Raw genomic sequence first — 23,936 nt, forward strand, 5'->3', positions numbered from 1 at the left:
TATTTAGATATTGGTTTAATGTTGCCTTTACTGTACACCATTTACAGTATAACATTTTTAGCTAAGTAAGGAAGGGCTTAGACCAGAGAAGAGGAAAACAGGAGACTAGGGAAGACGTGTACCCATCTCAACTGAAATCCCAGGCCGTATTTAGGTAAAAGTGATACCCAAGTAGGAAGAGCTCTAGGCCTGCCCTAACAGGAAGGAAAGGAAGTAGCCTACGACCCCCACTCAGACACCTTGTAATAGACACAGTCTATAAAATATGAAGGGGAGAATGAAAGGGAGGATGTAGAACCAACAGGAGAGAAAACCTGTGTTGAAGGCCAGCCAGAACCGTAAGGTAAGGGAATGCTAAAATAGCGTGGAGGAGACACACCCAAGGGAAAACCTCTACCCTCCGAAGAGAAGGGGGAGGACAATGGGGTCTCACTCCACCACCCAAACAACGGTCGTGGACGGAACAACAACAGAAACTCCCTCCATCTGCTGATCCCCTCCTCACCTAACCTACTCCAGGATACAAGGGAGAGAGGGGGAGGCCAAACAGGGCTACCAGGAAAGCCTAACCTTGCACTAGGCAGGGCTAGGACAGGGATGTTAGCCAGAAATAATAAATAAATAATAAATAAATAACCACCATTACTAAACATATACACTAGACATTGATATCGGCTTGTGCTTGGCACGAGCCTACCCAACAAAGCGACAGGAAGTAAACAGATAGGACTGTACCTGACGCCATGTAATAATGATAAGATTTAAACATAATAAAACATGACATCAAGCACAAACATAATAGAAAGAAATAATGACCATAATTAATAGGAAAACATCCTGGGGAGATACCTAGCGGAAAATACTACGGAACCCTAAATGTAAGAACTCCTATGATGGGAAGTTCTACGAAATTAACTTTAGAGGATATCCCAAAGACCACCCAGGCAAGACCACCAGGATGAATCCTATGGGGGAATGATAAATAATGTAACCGACTAAGAGAAGCCCTAACAGAACAAGCTGAACGAGCTTAACCTTGCGGTTGACATGGCTGACAAAGGGACGCCGCAGCGTCCCAACAAGATTCACGATAATATCTAAATACGATGTAAAACAGCCAAACTTATCATAAAAAACCCCACAAGAATATGGTACTTAACTTGGAAACAGTAAAGGTGCTTTGACAACATGGTGAAATAAAGGCAAATCACGCCAAAAACACCAGCCACAAACAAATCTACGATCAAAACGAAGTGCTAGAAATGGAATGAGTTCAGATGGCGCTGGAGTCGCCGGCGTGGCGGGGCTGGGGAGCGTGGGCGCTGGTACGGCCCTCACTCTTCTCGGGATATTGACATAGGGATGTCTATAGAGTGTGGCTCTGTGGTTGTGATTCCTTCACTCACCCTTGGTTATACCGACATCTTCATCGAAGGTGCTCGATCTGGGTAGTAACTCCAGCATTCTGTAAGCTTTTTTCTGGTATATTTAGCAATATTTATACCTAGAAATTCGTGTAAGAATGGAATTTCACCGGGTGACACGGGGCGAAGCTCAGAAATAGATTTTTCCTTTGTCAAAATCCCTTTTTTAGCATATTCTTTAATGTTTGTACAGCAATGTACTGTATGCTGTAATAAATGAACAGAGAACAGAGAAATCAGGTCAACTATACATTTCTTAGATTTGCATACTGTAAATACAGGTACAGTCGACCCCGGGATTCACAGGGGATAAGGACCATAACCCCCATGAATTGCTAAAATCTGCAAATACTGACACCACTCTAAAATAAGGATTTTGACAAAGGAAAAATCTATTTCTGGGGAGGGGCCCGTGTCACCCGGTGAAATAGTCCATTTAGCACTTATTTCTAGGTAATTCCGTTGCTAGATACCAGAGAAAAGCTAAATGTAAAGCTGGGGTTACTACCCCCAGAGCGAGCTCCAAGAAATGGAGTCGTGTATGGTAAAGGGTGAGATTGTCACAATCACGGGACCCTGCCCTATAAAGATTCCCAGTGCCAAAGTCCCAAGAGGTGCCGATACAAGCCCATGCACTACTCGCGGACTGTACACAAGGCAACACTAGTCGCATTCCATGTTAGCACCCACCCCACTAGAATGATGTTTACCATGGGAGGGAGAGAATGAAAAACAGGGGTGGGTCACCGGGTGACACGGGCCCCTCCCCAGAAATAGATTTTTCCTTTGTCAAAATCCTTTTTCTGGATCGGGGTCCCGTGTCACCCGGTGAAATAATAACAGAGAAATAAATATCATTCTTATGCTATTAAAGACAATGAACTGCTTGTAAGGGAATAACTGAGGCAGTGAAGGGGAAAGTGACTAAGAATCAGAAAGGGAACCAGAGAGAGGGACAACGTTCCCTGCCGCCACCGTAGGGAATTTAAGAGCTGCTAAAGATTTCAAATAGTGACGTTGAAAACTAGGGGAGAATTCCACCCTGAACATTTGGTAAGGTCCCCGAAATTCATGTAATGAAAATAATTAGTGTAAGTGGCCACTGCTCTAATATCATGAGCTTGGAATTGAACCTGAATAGGCTTGTTTAAGAAAATACAAAACTTGCTGCCTAATAGCAGACACAATGACAATCCCCCCCCCGCTTTTCTAATAAAGAGAGGGCCTGACAAAAATTGAGAGGTCCTGTCAAAATAAGCCTGTAAGGAATAAACTGGGCACAGAGACAGATCTTGTGAAAGGGGAGTACTTTCCAAGGTGACCACCGAAAATGAGGACCTTCAACTTTAGCTAGAAAGTTAGGGTGAGGAATCCGCAACACTACCCCTGATGTAGGGAAACCAATATGGTTGGTTCCGCTAGACAGGGCAGACAGTACAGGAATATTAGCACTAGAAGCTAAGCTGGTTAAAATTAGGGTCTTCCCCAACAAGGAAAGGTAAGAACAAGATGATTGTTGGTTACCGGAGCTAACTCCGATACATTACTCAAGGACCAGGAAACCGAATGAGGCTGATTTCAAAAACCGCACAAAACACTTTCCTCGGGGCCAATGCAGCTGCATCATTACTATAGCTTCAGAAACTATATGAAGAGTGCTAGTTATTTAACTGCAGAACCTTACTGCAGCAGAGTAGAATCCCTGTCTGATTCTAGGAAGACAGTAATAACAGGACCAATACCAGTTTCCCCCTAAACTGTAAATTTCACAAAGACCACAAAGCTAGGGCACCAGAACTTTGAGGAGGCCGACACAGGCTGAGTTTATACCACTCGTGGCAGTTTTGGGTCGCAGATGTGGAGCACCAAGGTTTCAACCCCAGAAGGAGTGGAAACCAACTGGCTTCCGGCCCGTTGGGAGTTACTAGACCTACTCAACCCTTGAATGTTCTGAACTTGTGAAGGACTTTAAATAACAGGTTCACCAGGGGGAACAGAGGGCAACTTCCACCTGTTGCAACCTAACGACACTGTGTCCGTGAGAGAGCTAGAGGGTCCAGGTTGGGGCCCACACAACAAGATAGTTTGTGGCTGAATTGGGTTGCAAACAGACCTACTCCCAGGTCCGGAATTAGATCGCAAAACTACCTGAATGACGCCCGCCTAAGGACCATTCCGACACCAGGGGGGACTCCCTGGATAGGGAAACTGCAGCGACCTTTTGGACCCCTACGAGAAGGGTGGCAGACAGATGCCACTTGTGTCTGTTTGCTATGGAGAAGATTGAACCATAACCTGGTTGATTTGATTCGACTTCGAACCCCCTTGTTTACGTAGCGCACTACTGCTGCGTTGTTCAGAACCAGCCTCAAATGAATCCTCCTGGGAGGAAGGAGTTTTCCCAAGGGCAGGAAGACTGCCACAGCCCCCCAAAGCATTGATATGGAACTGCCGGAACGTGACCGACTAAGTTCCATGTACTTCATGGAGTTAAAAATATCCACCCCACCCGCTCAGAGAGGTGACGGTGTGGAATACTGAGGCCGGAGGGGGAAGCTGAAGAGGAACTGACTTCGATAAGCTCTTGACTGTTGCCCCAGGCCGGAGGCCCTTGTTCAAATAGGAGGAATCAGGGAGACACGTCCCTGACTCCGCCATACCCCGTTTATAAACTCCAGCTTTGACTTCAGAAGGAGAACCGTCACTGAAGCAAACTGAAGAGAGCCCAAGACCTTTTCTTGGGCACGGCAAGAGGTACGCTTATTTTGATGAAATGCGTGGTTGCCCTTGCTATCTCTTTCCGCTTCCACTGGATTCACAACTACTGAAGGCTACCCTCCGGAATTAGGCGGGATTCCTTCCTGTGTACTTGGAAGCCCAGAGACTCCAGAAAGCCGATTACAATGGCCGGCACTCTCCGGCAATCCTCGACGCTGGATGCCCAAATGAGCCAGGCGACTAGATATGCGGCTAGCATAATCTTCTAATACCGGAGCTATTGAACTACGGTATCGTACAAACTGGCGAAGATTCTGGGGGCTACATTGAGGAGGGCATGATCCTGAAGGGGTACATCTGCCCCCCGAGCCTGAATCCCAAGAAGGGAGAGAACCTTCCTGCAACTAAGACGTGATAGGAAGCGTCGGAAAGGCCTATAGAGGTGGTTACGGCTCCACGGTGCAGTAGGATCCGAACCTAAAAGACTGTAAGCATCCGAGACTTGTCGCATTGAATGAGGAATATAAACGGGACAAGTCTGGAATTATTCTCCAGTGAAAGGGAACTTCTTTGGCAGACTGAAAAAGTCTGCCTTACGATTACAAGTGTCTTGCTTTCTTTATTGCCTGTTTCCTTAACAGACCTTTCACAAAGTCCTCCAGAACCCTGGCCAGTAACTGACAGAACCTGATTGGGGGAGGGGGACAAACAGTCCAGCTCCACCCCAGGCCTTTGATAACCATACTCTGGGCCCAGGGACTGAAGTTCCACTGGCCCCGAAAACGATATAGCCTCCCACCCACCTGAGAAATACCACTGGGAGGAGGCTTGCCTGTCTCCTGGAGCCTTTGCCTTCCCAATTTCGGAGAGGAGCAGGATGCTTCCCTGCCCCTATGATAACCCCGAGGCTCAGTGCCTCTGGTAGAATGCCTAGTGAAAATTCTTTCCTTGGGTTTTCGCATGAGCAGTGAAAACCAGGCGGAGACATATGGGGAGCCACTAGGGGCTGATGTGCTGGCTGAACCAGCACACATTGAGGTGGGAGGCTGGGAGTGAGAGGCTGACGGTTGTCCAGGGCAGGAACCTAAAGAGCCTGCACCACTGCCTGAGCAGGGGCGCTTCAACTACATGAACTTCTTGCCGACTTGGGATAGGGCCCGGCAAGTTCAGATTGTTTCCGCTTGTAGGGTAGACCCCAACCAGAACGGAGGCTCTGATTAACTTTAGTAGCCCCGACAGATCGCAACGCACCCACCTGGGGAAAGATTAATTCCCAGGTGAAACTGTTCATAAGCCTATTTGGCTCAAGGCGGAACGTGGCTGCCAAAGATGTGTTTTCAGCTGTCCATCCGACTGTGATGAAATTAAACAGGTCCTGCAGAAAACCTGACAAGAGGGATTTTTACCAGGACCCGAAACAACGAACTGCCATTATATACCACAGACATTGCTTCCGTTAAGTCAAAGAGTTCAAGGACCTGGCAAGCCTGTCCTTACACCTTGTTTCAGCTTCCGGAATCGACTCCGGAAGCTTAGGAGCTGTACGCTGAATAAATTAGAAGCGTAGTCCGGGTTAGAAGATTCACTGTGAACATATCTGTGGATCTGTCTCCCGGAGATGTGTCAGTGGTTTACTGCCGAAACAAGCTTGTTGATAAGAGGGGCTACATTCGGAGCACAAGGGGTAGGAAGCAGGTCTCTCAAAGAGAACACAGTAAAGACCCCTGTAGCTGGCGTGAGCTTGAAATTCTCCGCCTGCCACTCCGTTAGAATTCTCAACAGAGACGACAGCCCAGTCCCTAGGGAAGATGAGGGTTTCCTTAGGGATCTTGTCAGATAGATTCCATGCCCCTTCTGTCAGTCTGGCAAAACCCGGATAAGGGGATACCAGACCGAAGGGAAGAAATGCAGTTCCGCTCAACCTCCCGTGTGCCCACACCTCGATAGAAGGGTACCTCCATGCTGGTAAGCATAAAGGGTTAGGTGTCAAGGTTCCCAGACCGAAGGGAAAAGGGGTGGAGGTGTCTGGAACGGAGTAGGATTCCCGAACGGGACAGGATTTGGTGGTGATCCACCGCTAATGAATCCTGAGATTAATCCTTTGGGATTTAAGCTCCTGGAAAGCGGGAAAGCACGGACCCATGAGGCAGATAGCTGGTTAGATAGTTTTGATAGTTTGTCAATGACCCTCATGTCGACTCCTTATAAGGAGACCAAAAAGAGTCTGCAACAAAAAGAAGGAGTGGGTAACCGCCTTTACTCTGCTTGGGCGTGTCCCTTTCCAGAAGATTTCCAGGCCTAACTCGTGAAGACGCACCGACTAGAGATCCATGACGTCCTCGAGGGCCCCCGAGCCGGTCTTCTGGGTTTTAAAAAGGTCTTTCTTTGACTGATTTTCACCTTAGGACGGTAGACCAGGAACCGCCCAAAAGGGATGAGGATCTAACAAATCCCTAAAGGAAAAAAAAGCAAAAGAAGGAAGAGAGCTAAGCGGAAAAGTTTGTCTCACTTATTCCCGCACCTACTTATTGCTCCGGGAGGATGTTCACAGGTTCGAGAACGAGGCTGAAGGCCGCAACGTCTTCAGTAAACCCTTCGCAAAAAGCTAATTTATTTTAAGAGGACCGGTCATATCTTGAGGGGGGTAGCCAAAGGGCAGCAACTTCTTCAGCAACTGACGCTGAGATCTGGCGCCGGGGAAAGGAACATTACAAATGTCCACCAAAAGGACATAGGGATTTTCCCCCGCGAAAGAGCGCCTCTTAAAGCCGCTGACCGGGACTAGAGGGTCTGAAGCATAAGAGTTACGAGACTTGCATCGCCTCCAGGGAGGGGGAAAATTAGGACCCCAAAACACTGGAGGAGCAACTATTAATAAGTCATATGAGACGGAGTTTGGCGGAGGTAAAACCGGGACAGGTGTATACTAAACTCAACCGATTCATCAAGTATCTTGCCCGGAGAGGCCCAAACACCAAGGAGCGACAAAATTAATAAGCCAAATGAGGCGGAGTTTGGCGGAGGTAAAACTGACAGGTGTATATGAAACCCACGGATTCATCAAGTAGCCTGCTCGGGAGAGCGTAGCACACATCACAACCTTCCGGTGCCAAACTATTAATCCCTCCAACACAGACCGCTCACCGGAATGGGAACTATAGACTCGTGGGCCGCTGGCTTGTTGCAGGATAGCGGAGCATTCCTGCACTTGACAACACCAGCTGTAAGCGTATGAGATATGAGCATGCTGGAACGGATGCCGGAGCAGAGTACCGTAGCAGCGACTTTAGCCTAGTCAGACCAGGAAAACTCACCGGAGTAAACCAGAGAGAAAACCGGACTAACAGTTCAAATCTCATAGACACAAAAACAGAGCCACCGGAAACATTCCGGAGCGACCATGTTTAAAACTATGTGACGGATACAAATATAGTGGGAAGGTTATGAACTGTCCGGAAGTGGGCGCACTCAGAGCCAAGAGAGGAAGATATCCTGAACAAAGTGATAGCGGTGGGGGCGATGAACACCGACCGCTAAACACTATAACTGCCGGAGCGGTAAGCAAGGAGAGCGCCCAACAATATAATGAAACACCGAACAGGTAGTTAGCAAAATGGAGGGGGAACGCCGAAAGCAAATAAGACAGAAGACAGTTAGGTGGGAAACACTAACTGGCCTCATATGAGATCCCAAGAGCGAGGTGCGGACTGGTAGGAAGCACCACGAAGGGAAACAGTCGACGTAAAAGGAAGGGGAGGGAGGGATAGGCCAGGAGGTTGGTAACCCAAAGTAGCGACCAGGGGTGGGACAGCACTCCCCGGGCGCCCAGAGATCCTCATACGTCCCCTCGCTATGTGAGCTGTGTTGCACGACAAGAGCGAGAGAAAAGGGGAGGAAGGGCAAAAACCTCTACGGCCAGGAGAGCAAAGAAAGGTAAATGGAGTGTGAACAGGAGTGGGGAGAGCACTCGGTCACCTCTAGGCCCTAGGTGGGGTGCCAAACCGAGCAAGGTCAGACACTTAATACCGAGGGACAAACCAATCAATGCAGAGGAGGGGATGGAGGCTACAGCACCAAAATAAGGATAAAGTGCTCTCAGGCCTTGGTAAGTTAGCCTATTTTAATGTTCAAACACCAAAAAAAAACCCTAAAAACACTTATAACTGCCTATTTTAATAGTTTTATCGTAAAAAATGTACATAGTCACCACAATATGAAAATACAGTAATAATTGAATATTTCTCAATGAAAAATTCTGCGAATAGGCGAATTTTCCATGAATAATTGGATATACGTCCCACACAAAAATCCACGAATAGGTGAAGCCTCGAATCTAGAACTGCGAATAGGCAGGAGTCGACTGTAATCATTTTTATTTATTCAGAATAAAGAAAAGATCCAAGTGAAACTCCAACATGACAACTTTTTTGACAATTACAGAACACAAAATTATAATCATCAGAAATTATAAAAATTATATAGTAAAAAAAGGAAAAACTTATAAAAGAGACTGTTAGATTTAAGTGAATACTACGTCCTTATGTGGTAGTGGATCATGGTCATCATCGGGGTTATTAGCAGGGCTACCAGGGACTGATGAGGGCCCGAGTAAGAGAGATGATTTTTAGGGTAAAGGGAAAGTGGTAGGGGTCGTGGTAGTGTCTTAAAAGTTCATCCATTTGCCATTCCAAGTTCATGAACCATTCAACATTCAGTACCTTACAGTCTAGTTTAAGATAACTGCATTCACTTTCAAGAACACACCAGGTAACCCCTTTACTGTGAACTTCTTTGTACTTCTGTTCTTTCCTTTTTGTCTTCCAAGAGCTGCTGCACTTCCAATAATCTTTGTTAGTCAGATCTCCCTCAACATATCCCAATAATAGTTCATTATCTTACACTTCAACATCTCAAGCACATTAGCAAGTTCCAGGGTCGTACAGTGTACAATACCAGCTGGTCGGAGAGCTGATTGTAAGTCTGTGCATTTGTTAAACAGGTGGGTTGTTAAGCAAGGTATGCTTGTCATGTATTGGTTAGAAAATGGACAGTGCATCCAAAAAACTGGTGTGTCAAAGGTAAATTATGCAAGAAATTTTGAGTTTTATAAGAGCAATGTTTCTAATGATTTTCGGTATAGGGTATTGCAGACAGTCCTTCAAGCAGTCCATTTGAGAATTCCAGTACAGTATTTTCATGTGAGATGCCTGTGCTAACTTTACCGAAGCTTTAATTTAACTTTAGGGGAATGTATATTTCCAAGAATATTATTGTGAAGTTTTTGCAGAATAAAACTTTCTTTTAAAAATGGCCATTATTGGGTTCATATTCTTTTGTCATTTTTCCAGCTAAGAGATGGGACAAGTGATGAAATTAGGGCTCAGCTTGAGCAAGTTCAGGGTTCACATGCAGAAAGTCAGAGGCAGTTAGCAGCAACAGAAGCAGCTTTATCTCAGGCACGAACCGAGAATGCACAGGTGGTTTCTGACAGATCATAAACACATATGCTTGCAGAGGAATCTCAGACTCTTCAGCAGAAGGTATTGTTACTATTGTACAGTGTGTTTGAACCTTTTACACTTTTCTAAAAGCAAGTTTTTTTCATGTTTTACCATTTACATTAAATTAACCTTATTATCTAGGTCTGCATAACCAAGGGACTTCATGATGCATTTCTTTTTTTTTTTAAATTATGATGTTTTAGTGATAAAGTAATGACATCCGTAAAAAACTGTTATGAGTATTTTGTTAATTTTGGCATTCCTGAAGCCTGAGATCTAGATAATGCCTGTCAAGGTTCCAACACAGGTGGCTTTAAACTGGTTTTTCCCACGACTAAGTTTATTTCTTGATAGGTAACAGATGTTGAAAGTTTTTGAAGAATATCTGTTATTACTGCTATAGAAGCAGAATCAGTTTTGCCATTTTAGTGCCACTGTAAAGATGTAATGTCATACTCGCACTCTATGTAGTCCCTTTCTTTCTATCAATATTCTCTAGTAGCTTAACTGAAATTTGTATTTGTTTTCAAGTAAGAAGGATTTTGAGTTTCTTAGCTTAATTAAATCATTGTGACCTGTACATATATAAAAAGGATTTTGACAAAGGAAAAATCTATTTCTGAGAGTCTGTCACCCAGAAAAGTCCATTCAGCACTTATTTAAAGGTAAAATAGATACCAGAGAAAAGCTAAATGTAAAGCTGGGGTTATTTAATTTTTGAGCAGCTCTAAGAAATGGAGTCGGCATGGTAAAGGGTGAGATTGTCACAATCACGGACCCCGCTCATAAAGATTCCCAGTGTCAGTCCCGGAGAGAGCTGCCATACAAGCGCCCATGCACCACTCATGACTGCACACAAGGCAACACTAGTCGTATTCCATGTTAGCACCCACCCCACTAGACTGATGTTTACCATGGAGGAGAGAATGAAAACAGGGAGTTGTCAGGATACTGGTTCTCTCAGAAACAGATTTTTCCTTTGTCAAAATCCTTTTTCTGGATCGGGACCCGTGTCAGCCGGTGAAATAATAACAGAGAAATAAATATCATTCTTATGCTATTAAAGATTTTAAAACAAAACGTTGAAAACTAGGAGAATTCTACCCTGAACATTAGTAAGGTCCTCTAAGTTCATGTAATGAAAATAATGTAAGTGGCCACCGTCTAAGAGCATGAGCGCTTGAATAGAACCTGAATAGGCTCGTGATTAAAAATACTTCTGCCTAATAGCCCCAGACCCAATAATGACAGTACCCCCTTTTAAAGAGAGGACCTGACAAAATTATGCAGGTCCTGTCTAAAACCTGTATGAGAAAAACTGGACACAGAGACAGACCTTTGTGAAAGGGAGTACTTTCAAGGTGACCACCGAAATGAGGACCTTAACTGTAGATAGAAAGTTAGGGTGAGAATTCACAACACTACCCCTGATGAGTGGGGAAACCAACAAAATAAACTGATTGGTTCCGCCAGACAGGGCAGAGCAGTACAGGAAACTAGCACTAGAAGCTAAGCTGATTAAAAATTTTTAAGGACTTCCCAACAAGGAAAATTAACAAGATGATTGTTGTTACCGAAGCTAAGTCCGATACATTACTCAAAGACCAGGAAAAAACCCGAATGGACGGAGAACTGTTCTTAAACGAACACATATCTTAGGGATGAAAGTTAGGCCATATGAGTCTAGTTCCAACAAAACACTTTCCTCGAGGCCACGTGCTGCATTATTACTGTAGCCCAAAACTATGTGAAGAGTGCTAGTTACTTAACTGCAGAACCATACTGCAGTAGAGTAGGATCCCTTTGACTGATTTCAGGAAAACAGTAATAACAGGACCAATATCAGTTTCCTCCTAAACTGTAAGATTCTAAAGACCACAAAGCAAGGACACCAGAACTTTGAGGAGCTGACGAGGCTGAGTTTATACCAGACGTGGACAGCTTGATAGTTTGTGGCTGAATTGGGTTGCAAACAGACCTACTTCTAGGCCAGGAAAAGATCACAAGATCTACCTGAATGACGCCCGCCTAAGGACTATTCGACACCAGGGGGAGGCCCTGGATAGGGAAAAAAAGTAGTGACCTTTTGGACCCCTTGGAGAAGGGTGGCAGACAGAGGCACCTGTGTCTGTTGGTTATGGAGAAGAATGAATCCATAACCTGAAGCTGAAGCAAACTCGAGTCCAAAACCACTTGTTTATGGCGCAGCATCATTGCTGCTTTGTTCAGAACCAGCCTAAATGAACCTCTTGGGGAAGAAGTTTCCAAGGACAGGAAGACTGCCACAGCCCACCAAAGCGTTGATATGGAACTGCTCGAACGTAACCGACTAAGTACCATGTACTTCATTGGGCCAAAATATCCACCCCACCACGCCCAGAGGTGACGATTGGACACAATGAGGCTGGGGGAAAGCTGGAGAGGACCTGACTGATAAGCACTGACGGATGTGCAAGGCCGAGGCCACTATTCAAACAGGAGGAATCAGGAGACACGCCCCTGACTCCCGGTCATACCCTTCGGGAGAACCGTTATAAACTCCAGCCTTTGTTGGGCGCCTCAGAGAAGTATCTTGAGATGATGAAATGATAGATGCCGGCTATCTCAACACTTCCACTGGATTCACAACTACTGAAGGCTACCCTCCGAATCAGGTGGGATTCTTCCCTGACTTTATAAGCCCAAGACTCTAGAAACGACATTATGACCGGCGCCCTCAGGCAATTCCCGGCGCTGGGTACCCAAATGAGCCAGGCAACTAGATATGCAGCGCATAATCCTTCTAATACCGGGAGCTGTTGAACTGCGGTATTGATCAAACTGGCAATCTCTGGGGCTATTGAGGAGGCATGAACCTGAAGGTATGCCTGCTCCAGTCTGAATCCCAAGAAGGGATAGAACCTTTCTGCAACCAGGAGATGTGGGGCGTCGGAAAAGGTCTATAGAGAGGTAGTTCACGGCTCCACGGCGCAGTAGGATCGACACAAGACTGTGCTCAACCGAGACTTGCCGCATGAATAAGGAAAACAAAGCTGGGACCGCTCGGAAAAATTTTCAGTGGAAGGAAACTTCCTTGGCAGACTGAAAAAAGCCTGACGGGCCATTACTTAAAGACCCCAGGGCTCTGGCGGGAGGCTGATTGGGCCTGATTGGGGAACCTTAGTCCAAGCTCCACCCGATTTCAAATAGCGCTATACTCTGGGCCCAGGAACTGAAAGTTCAGTGGCCCCGAAAAATGGTACAGCCTCCACCCTTATGAGAAATACTACAGGGAGAGCAGTTGCCTCCCGTGGGCGATCACCTTCCCAATTCTCGGAGAGGAGTAGGATCATCTGCTCCTGATAACCCCAGGTCAGAGCCTCTGGCCAAATGTCTAGTAAAAAGGAGAATTCTTTCCCTTAGGTTTTCGTATGAGCAGAAACCTGCTCCCGGCGAACACGTGGGGGAGCAGAGAGACACGAGAGGCCTGGGGCTGATGTGTTGGCTGAACCCTTTACATCGAGGTGGAGGCTGGGGTGAGGCTGACGCCTGTCTGGGGGCAGAACCTGAAACCTGCACCACCGCCTGAGCAGGGGCTCTTGAACTACATGAACTTTTGCCGGACTTGGGATGGGGCCGGCAAGATCAGGCATTTCTGCTCGTGGTAGACCCATGAGCAGGCTCTGATAGCAATAGCGCCCCAGGCGGGCACGTAACGCCCCACCTGGTGAAAATTAATTCTCCAGGTGAAACTGTTTATAAAGACACCAAGGCGGGCGTGGCTGGCGATTTTTCAGCTGTCCAAAACTGGCGGAGCAGCAGAAAACCTGACTTTTACACCTGTTTCAGCTTGTTTCGTTAAATTAAGTTCAGGACCTGGCAAGCCTGACTTTACACCTGTTTCAACTTCGGGCTACTCCGGAATAAATTAAATAAATTAGCGTATTCCGGGGTTAGAAAGATTCACTGTGAATGTATCTGTGATATCTGTCTCGGAAATGCCTCAGCGGCTTATTTTCAAAACAAGCCTGTTGATAGAGGGCTACATTCCGGAGCACAAGGGTAGAAACAGGGCTCTCAAAGAAACATGCCCCATGGCTGAAACAGTGAGACCACAGCTGGCGTGAACTTGGAATTCTCAGCCTGCCACTCGTTAGAGTCTCAGGGAGGCGATGTGTCCAGCCCTAGCTGAGAGGCTCACTCATGGATCCTGCCAGATACCATGCTCGTTCACTTCCAGTCTGGTAAAAAACCCGGATGAAAGGATACCAGGCAGGAAGGGAAGAAATCATTCGTCAACCTCAGTGTGCCCACACCCCGACAGGAGGTGCCTTCGCTGGAAGAAGCATAAAGGGGAAGAGCAAAGATTCCCCAACTGGAGGGGAAAAGAGGTGGAGAGATGTCAAAACGATAGAATTCCGGAGCGAACGGGACTGCTGGGTGATCCATTGACAATCCTAAGATTAATCTGCCCAGGATTTAAGCTCCTGGGAAAGGAAGGCATGGACCATGGGTAGATAGTTAGTTTAATAGTTTGATAGTTGACAATGACCCTCATTTTGAGCTCCTTATAAGGAGACCGTAAAAGGGATTTTCAACAAGGAAGGAGGGTAACCGCCTTGCTTTGCTTAGGCCGTCCCTTCCAGAAGAGCGAGCCCTCGTAGACAGCACTGGATTAGAATCAGAGGGGCATCAGCTGAGGGGCCCGGGCGGGTCTTCTTGGTTTAAAAAAGATTTCTTATGACTTCCCTTGGGACGTGGGACCAGGAACATTGAAAAGGATGTGAGAAGATGAGAATCCCTAAAAGAAAAGATTTGCCTCACCTAATTCCGAGCTAAGGAAAAGGTTTGTGTCAATTATTCCACGCACCTACTTATCGCTCCGGGCCAGTGTTCTGGAGTCGAGACTGAAGGCATAACGTCTTCAGAAAACTCTCCGTAAACAGTTAATTTATTTTAAGAGGACGAGACAACTCTTGACCTCAGGTAAGAAAATTGGTCTGGGCACCGGAGGAACATCAATAAGTTATATAAGGCGGAGTTTGGCCACCCGAAAAAGGACATGAGTGTATATGAAACTCTACCAATTTGCGAGAATCTGCTGACCTCGGAGTTTGGCGGAGTGGTCAGATGCAATATGAAACCTACCGATCACGAGAATCGCCGGATTAGGACCCAAACACCCGGAGGAAGCAACTATTAATAAGCCACAAGAGGCGGAGTTTGAACCGTGGATGTAAATTTTATATGAAACCTACGAATAGCGGAATCCGCGCCGAGATCGATGGAGTTCGAAAAAACGACTATTAATAAGCCACATGACGGCGGAGCTTGACGGAGGTAAAACCGACAGGTATATATGTGTACCTACCCTCACGGTTCATCAGGTAACCTGCTCGGAGCATAGCGATACAATCTACGGTGCCTGCGGGTGCCAACGACTAATAATAAGCCAAATGGCGGCGTTGGCGGATAAAACCGACTGGTGTAAATAAAACCTCAGGTTCATCAAGTAGCCTGCTCGGAGAAACATGGCGTACTTACAACCTTCGAGTCCAAAAATAAGCCACATGAAGTGGTTTGGCGGAAGCGAAAACACGACAGTATATATAAAACCTACGGGTTCATCAAAGCCTGCTCGAGAGCATAGCGTGCCATAATCTTCCGTGCCAAACTATAAATTCCAACAGACTGCGCTTGCGAATGGGAGCTGGACTCCGTGACCGCTGGTTTGTTGCAGGATAGCGGAGCATTCCTGCATGACAAAACCAGCTGAGCAGTATGAAATGGGCATGCTGGATGCGGGCAGAGGCTGCATGTAGCCAGCGACTGGATCTAGTCCAGGAAAAACCCCGAGAAAACCGGGGAAAAGCCAGGCTAACAGGACAAATCTCATACATAAAAACAGAGTCGCGGAACATGTTTTAGCGATCATGTTTTGAACAAATGTGGAAGGTTATGAACTGTTGGAAGTGGGCGCACTCCGAGCCAGAGGAAAACCCGGAGGAGGATATCCTGAGCAGTGATAAGCGGTGGGGGAATAGCGTGACCGACTAAACACTAAAACGCCGTAGCAGTAAGCAAGGCGCCCAACAAGATAACAAAACACCAAACAGGTAGTAGCAAAATGGCGAGAGGCAGTAAATAAAGCGAAGACAGTTAGGTGGGAAGCGCTAGCACTGGCCTCGTATCAGATCCCAACAGTGGTGCTGAACATGTAAAGGAAGCACCACGAAGAGAAATAGTCGGCGTAAAAAGAAGGGAAAGGGGAAGGATAGGCCAGGAGGTTGGTAACCCAAAGTAGCACGACCAGGGGTGGACAGCACTCCCGAGCGCCAGAAATTATCATGATCCCCTCGCTATGGCTGTGTTTGCCACGACAAGAGCGAGAGAAAAAGGAAGGACAAAAACCTCTACGGCCAGGAGAGCAATGAAGATAAAAGGAGTGTGAACAGAGGAGTGGGAGAGCACTCCTGGTCACCTCCAGGTCAGGTGGAGTGCCAACTCAGACACACTGAAGGACAACCAATCAATAAGAGGAGGATTTGAGGATACAGCATAAAACAAGGATAAATTGCTCTCAAGCCTTGGAAAGTTAACAAACTTTGAACAAACCAAGGGAGAGAGAGCAAAAGGATAAAAGGGAGAGGGGGGGCTCTCAGAAACCACAAATAATATATATAGTCGGTAAAGAAGTGTGAACAGGGAGTGGGGAGAGCATCGGTCACCACGTGTGGTAAGCAACCCAAGAAGGTTGAACTAGGATGAGGCTACGCAGGTAAGCCATCGCTATTCCAGCTAAACCTATTAGGAACATTAGCCTAGAGTGGCCGAAGCAGGGAGAGGGTGGACGTAGGCAATATATCAAAGTCAAAACCAAACAAAGGAAGCACCAGACATAAAACACACATGTACAGAAACGAGATCACCGACATGAAACTCATATGTACAGATGAATCGTCCTCATAACGATTTTTCCCGAAGGAAAAGTGTTACAATAACCCCTAGGCTAACCTAACTGATGTAAGGAAGGAAGCCTAGGAGAGGGGGCAAAGGCTAACCAATAACTCAAATAATCATAATAAAACAAAAAAATTTTCTATAAGTTACATGTAGGAGGATAAAGCAGGCCCAACCGATGGGCGTGAAGAAGACATGACACTCAGTTAAATGAAAGTATCCGAAATAACAAAATTCAAAGCATCCAAGCACAAGGTCAAAAATTAAATGTAACAATGAAAATCATGTTCCCATACACTTAGAGAGTGAGTCTAAAACAAAATAAAGCCAAAATAAAGCGAATAGGCCCGAGGGGAACCGCGTAGCCTAAGCAGCAAGACAGCATGACCAGGGAAGAGAACACAAAATTCACAAAAAAACAAAATTATAAAAAAAAGTAAAAACTGTAACAGTACCAATGAAAATAAGATTCCCCAAAGGCTAAGAAAGTGAGTGACAAAATAAAGCATAATGAAGCCATGATAAATGGCAGAGTGGGCAGGAAACTCATAGCCTAAGTACTCAACAACACTTCTCGTGTAATGAAGCCACAATATAGCGAATGGGCAAGTGCACTAGCCTTAGCGAAACATCACTCCGTAATGAAGCCATGATAAAAAATGGGCCAATGGGTAGCTCCAAAACAAACATACTTCCCAACTAAAGAACTCTCATGAAGCCATGATGAGAAGGAGAATGGGCGGCGTTATAAATAACTAATTATTAAACAACACTTCGTAAATAAATGGGTCAACAGAACAAACAAAAAATTACTCAAACCCATAAGAAAGGGATCATTAATGGTAAAACATCCCAAATAAAAAGGGATAAAATAAAAAACACAAAACAAAGGCCAATACCAAAATGGTCACTAGTGACGCCTTGTGACAGGGATGATCGAGACGGGCGTTATCAGCACCTCCTTTAATTATTAAACTAAAAGGTCCAATAATTGTGACAATCGCCTAAAAACAACAAAACACCATTTCTTGGTACTCAAGTAATTGAAGCTTTGAACTTTCTCGAGGATGCCTAAAATCAAAATTACCAGAAATGCACAAAATAAAGGATCTCAGAAAGTCGTGTGAGCAACGTGCTAAAAATATATCTTGACTATGTTGCCTTGTATACATATATATATATATGCATATATATCGGCACCTCTCGTTGGGACTTTTGACATTAAAATACATCAGACTATACATGAGTTCCGTGTTTTTGGCCGTCAAAATCTCTAGTTCACCCTCTTCCAAACAGCGACTCCATCTAGTGGGATAACTCTGGGGAAGTAACTCAAACCTCTAAAAATACCTTTCTCTGGTATCTAGCAATAGTTTTACCACAAAAATAGAATGCTGAATGGACTAAATACAGGTGATTGGACCCCGATCACTGAAATAATCTGCCTCTCGACCACTCATGAATAAGTTATCAGTTCAAACTCTGCAAAAGGTGAGTGGTTTACTGCTGAGAACCCTGGAATCGATAGGCATATCCGCAGGGCACCAAAACACTTTTCTTTTTCTGCAATGAACTGTACATAGATGGAAGTATTTTAGGGCATTTGAAAGACAATTAGGTTAGAGAAATAAGGGGTTTGTATGAAAAATTTTTTATTTTTCATTAATTGTTTAAACCTGTTTATTATATTCATGTTATGTTAAGATCAATGTCCAACTCTATGTTATTTCATTTTGTTAGACTTTTTATCCACAATTTTTATTTTTTTTGCAGCTAGACCAACCAACTTTTGAGAAAAGAAAACCTGGTGACATGAAAAACTAGGCAAGCTCAGCAAAGTCTTACTATAATATTAAGAATAAAACTTTTTGTGAGAGTTATTCCTTCAAGATACAACAATTAGTATACTGTAGAGGAAAAATTCAGTTATATGAACAAAACAATCATAGTAAGTAATTTTTATAAAGTCTGTACAAAAGCTCTTCAAAGGTTGCTGAAGAAATACACTATATAAAAATAATGTAAATAAGCAGGATTTATTTTACAGTACAGGGATAGATTAATCTTCAGTTTTGAAATTGAACCATTAAAACATCAGAATATTTTTGCATGCGGTTTGCTGTTGTTTGCTTATGAAACATACAGTAATATCTAATTTTGTTATTTTGCAATGCATTATGATTGGCTAATCAGAGTGTGTTCATTTGCTAAAATCTACTCCCACCCTCATTGATGGGACTGATAAGAACTAATTCTTTTCAGGCAAGTGAACTCATTTTTGGGGACAGTGGCACCATGCTTTTTAATCCATATTTTCTTTCTGTCTGTGTGGGTAATACTTTTAAAAAAGATTTTATACTGTTCTACATAGTTATTGGTGCTTTTGTGCCATAACTGATGTTTCCGCCGTAACTGACAATGCAGCCAAGTTACATGATCAGTAAGCGTTAACAGTGACTTATTCTTGCCCAGTTACCTCTCGCGGTGCTCAACTTTGTAACATCAAGTTATGATGCTATAAAAACCTGTTGACTAGGTGAAAAAGTTTATAACTCAAACCTTCAAACCGTGACCACTGTATGATATCACATTTGTATTCTGTCAAAGCTTAAAAACTAATCATAATCAACTGCTTAATTTGGGATACAAAAGTGGTTTTTAATAAAAAACATATACAAAAAACTTGCAACATCTTTTACTTAAATTTCGTTAACATAAAAAATAAAGTGTGGGACTGCCAAACATGGAAAGTATCTCTTACACTATGTTAAAAAATAATGTTATCTTCCTGTTCTGTTTTCCATTCTTAACATGTATTGGCTTCTACTATTATAATATTTTTATTATTGTTGAAAAATCTGGTGTGTCCCAAAAAATTGTTGCCTTTTTAGTGTATTTTAACATGTTTAAATATTTTTTTTTATATTCGTTGGTAAGAACCTTTGAGGTAAGAGTTGCCATAATAGGCATTATTCCAGTTTATTGATCCTTATATTATATTTTTGCTGAGAAGGATTTATGATTGGATAACTTATATAGAGACTTAGTTGGAAGCAAGAAATCAAAGGTATTGACCGCAAACAGAAAAGCTTATTAGGTTGTGAAACAATTATGAAGAGGATAATATATAAACTTAAGTAAAAGGGATACATGTCTGTCTGGCTTCCCATTTAGTAACTAGTAGGTCCTCTTAACAGCTATACTTTGATCTGTTACTCTAATAGCGACCCAACAATTCAGGGCATTAGATTTGATAGGATGGAGTCATTGTTATGTTCACTAGGCATAAGTTTTGCAGGATATTATTACTGTTATTATCATTGTAGTGTTTTCTTTTCTGCATTACCCTCTAGAGGGTCTCGATTAGTTCAGGTTGTTTCCCGACTTGGTGGAATGGTCAACACCCCTGCTTTTTCTTGCCTTGTCTTTGGCAAGTCCTGTCTTTCTCCTCGTGGCAGGGTGATCAAGAAGTTCAGGCTATCTCAATGAGGTTTGTCTGGTGTGGACTGAGGATCTATCCTCAAGTTTGCTCCTTATCTAAACTGCTCTTGTTTCAGAGGCTGGTTAGTTTCTGTCTTCTGGAGTTGGGCAACAATCAACACAAGATCTGATCCAAGGACTTCATTAAGTTCTTAGTTTCCTAGTTACTCTAAATGTTGTCAGTTCTAGCTATTAGAGATTTTAGGTCTTTGTCTTCCTATGTTATAGGTTATGCTATATTGTACTGGACAATGCTTACAACCCAAACCACAGGAGGGTCAAGAAATGATCACAACAACCTGCCAGACACACTGTAAGGCCAGGTTATCCCACTTTTGGCATTTGAAGTGGAGCAAAAGCTGTATGGACATCTTTTGTAAAAAGGCCTCATGATTCCCTTCCTAAAGGCCCCTCTTTCCACAAGGACCTGTGATATGATAAGCTACTTGCAAGTGTTGAGCAAAGTGGAATGCTCTTCAAGAACAGTTACTAGTCTTCATTCAGCAATAGAAGGTTGAGGACATCTATTTTAGGTTTTCCCTTTCAGGGTACCCAAGAGCTCAGACTGGAGACTAGTTCTGGGCAATAAGTCCACTGAACAGAAATCTTCTAAGCAAAGTCAAGTTTGCCATGTAAGTGTACTCTAGCAGGCACCAAACTGGAAGACTGGATATTTCATTTATGTTCAAGGAGATTTTTATGTTCCAATTCTTGAACTGAAAATATCTGAGGTTTTGTGCATCTCAACCTATCAGTTCAGAGCACTTTGTTTTGGACTAATTACGGCTCAACGTTTTCTGAAGGTAGCGTTACGTAGCTCACTGGTTCATTAGGGATACAGTTTTGATGGTGAATGATTGGCTCAGTCAGAGCCAGATGCAAGTAAGTGTCATTGAAGGAGAAAGTTACAATGAATTTGGCTGTGAGCAATTAGGTCTGGTGTAAATCTGGCCAAATCCCCTGTTACAGGACTCATTTGGGATGAGGATTCAGTCAGTGGTTTAGGGCTTTTCCAGCCCCACCAAGGGCATTCTAGATTGCTTAGAAAGGTGAAGCTCTTTCAAGCTGGACCTGATTAGAGTGGATAGAGTCTGCTGGGACCCTTTCAGACAATTCGTCTTGCTGGGTTTCAGACCAGGACGTCATCAGTTCCATTAAGTCAAGCTTTGGAAAGTTGTCAAGATCTGGGGCGTTGATTCCGGTGACCTGGGAATCAAAAAACATTTGAGTTCAGTGGTGCGACCCCAAAAAACCCGTGGGATGAAAGGTTTCAACAAAAGAACCCGACCTAAGCTGTATTCAGTCGCATCGGACATGGGATGGGAGTGCATGCAGCTCAAGCGAGATCTCAGGTCTATGGGAAAACCATTATCAATGGCATATAAAGAAGGAACTGTTGGCCACATTCTCTTGGCACCAGTCCGCTTTCCAGGAGTAAGGTCAGAACAAGATTGTACAGTTTTCCAGGACCAGACAACACCACATAGTTGGTTTCTGTTGTTTCTCAGCGTGATGGCACTCGTTGTTTTCAGCCTGAGGCAGCCAAGGGCTCCTGTTGTGAGCAGAGAAGCTTGTCTGAGCAACTCTGATCACCATCTGGAATAGCTTTTCCAGAGTGTCAAGTGGATCTTCTCAGCAGAGTTAAGACAGGTTATCTTTGAATCTGGACGGTTCTTCACAGATTAATTTGCAACAGGCTTTGGAATCTGTGGAGAACCGTCAAGCTCTTTGCCTAAGAAGAGGTTTCCATGGAAACTGTCACAGTCCCAGACCATAGCTAAAGAGTGAGTGAGCCTTCAGTCTTAGTTGGAAGGTAGGCTTTGCTAAAGACAAGACATTATTTTGGACTAGTACAGTTTGGTCAGGCCCTCACTACCCAGTATCTTTACCAGCCTGGAGTCACTAAGGCTTGAGGAGGTGATCCCTTCTGGGTCAGCACTGTCTGTAAGGATTGTTGAATTGCACTAAAGGGATTAAACCTGATGAGGTTCTGTGTTTCCTGCTTTGATGTTAACTGCCTTTCGAAACTGGAGCCTAAAGAGTAGGCATGTACCAGGTTTTCAGTAATGTCAGCAGCCTTAGGTCTCTGGTCAAGGACTTTCATGGTAATTTCAATCAAAGTGGACGTATTGTTAAGCCTGAACTTTATCCTGGAAAGAACTTTCCTCTTCATTTGACCTCAAGCTCACTCAGCTGGCAGATTTTCTTTTGTTTGGTCTTCATGGAAACCTAGAGTATTAAAATCAAGGGTTACAGGCATTAACCTGTGGTTGGTGCAGGGAATATATGTCCTGAATCGATAGGTAGCCTTTTTTTGGTCCACGGCTTTTTAAACCTGGTTGTGATTTCTGGAAAGCAGTCCCCAGTTATCGGCAGGGGCTCTCTCCCGATGGCATGGACGATGTTTAAAATCACCAATGGCAACCTAAAATCGGTTTGGTGCTCTCTATTAGGTATGGAAGGATCTCACTAAGCAAGCAAAATCGCGCATATCGGTGCAGCCAAGATGAACAGAACTACAAACCGGATCGTCAATAATCGGCTTCAATGATAACCAGCGCACCAGTCAGCATCAGTTAACATCATTTCAGTGTTACAGCACTAGGCTATCAACATCGTTAATCTTTTCCATACAGGGCTGTTCATTTAGTAACCAGTTTATCAGAATCGATTAGCAGTTCTACGCCCTAAGGTACATCTACAAAGGACCAGAAACATGATCGCGCCATTATCAGCAATTTTCAGTTAGTGGAAACTTTCGGGTTACCTTATCTGGGAACAGAACTGGCGTTCTTTATCAGGGACTTAATAGTGCAGAGCTCACCAAGAATGTACCTTTTGTACCAATCCTCAAAGTCAGTCCTCAGTTTGCTGGTTCCATTTTATGCCGCGTCGCAGTCTAAAAATCATTGAAAGCCGACTTTTGGCGGAAGCTGAAATCATTGAAATTTACCTGAAAGAGTACTTTTAATATGAGAGTTGCTTGTTCCTGGGTCCATTGCATTTATATTGAGTTTTAAATAAAAAACTCCTCTGACCATTCTTTTTTGTTCATGAGACTACCTGTCAGATATATATATAGCTGTATTCTCTGTTAGAACCGACAGAATTTCAAAACTTACGACACACGCAGTGGGAGATCAGGTGTTAGTACTCATTCCCGCCGCTGGGAGGCGGTATCAGGAACCATTCCCATTTTCTATTCAGATTTTCTCTGTCGCGGTACTGTCAACACTTGTTTTCAGTACCTCCGTCTTGATTTCATGAAACTTCTGTTGTCACTTGAGTATTTGTTTGATTTTTTGGTTTTTGACTTGACTTGTGGCTAGGCATACGCTGTTGTGGTTTGTTTTGGATTTGGCTTTGTTTTCCTGGGATTAAGATGTCTGAATCTAGTTCTTTAGTTATCGAGTTGCCGTGTGCAAGACTGCAGTGAGGCTCCCGAAAGCGCCATGAATCCTCACACTGGCTGCTCGGGGTTGTAGAGGACATGTTTGTTTGTTGGTGTCGATGCAAAAGGAGTGTGAATCTTTGTCTGATGCTAGTTGGAGGACTTAATGATTCTTTATGTGAGAAAGCTAAATGAGATAGGATCAGGAGGTCTTCCTCCAGAAGTGGTAGGAGTCAGGTAAGTGTGTTTTCACCTGTTAACCCTCCTGCAGATTTAGCTCTTCCTAACCCTGTGGTGTTGCCCCTAACCCTGGGGTTGTGTCTGCGGATGGTGATGCCTGGCGACATTATGTCTTCCATTCATGCCTTGGAAGCTAATATGCTCTTCAAAGTGCTGTGAAGTGCAGTGATAGTGTCCGCCCCCCAGTGTTGTGGAGGGGCGCCAGATCGCCGATAACGCCTAGGTCAGACCTCTGTCGGACTC

General features: G+C 44.3%; 1 protein-coding gene across 1 annotated transcript in view; it reads left to right on the forward strand.

Moving 5' to 3' along the window:
* LOC136840486 (golgin subfamily A member 2-like) overlaps positions 1-23,936 on the forward strand; it is a 142,227-nt gene that overhangs the window by 61,004 nt on the left and 57,287 nt on the right. Inside the window, 1 exon segment of the mRNA XM_067107152.1 lies at positions 9,491-9,682. Coding sequence (XP_066963253.1) covers positions 9,491-9,682 — 192 coding nt within the window.

The sequence above is a fragment of the Macrobrachium rosenbergii genome, chromosome 1 (genome assembly GCF_040412425.1).
Source record: "Macrobrachium rosenbergii isolate ZJJX-2024 chromosome 1, ASM4041242v1, whole genome shotgun sequence".
Taxonomy (NCBI): Eukaryota; Metazoa; Arthropoda; class Malacostraca; order Decapoda; family Palaemonidae; genus Macrobrachium; species Macrobrachium rosenbergii.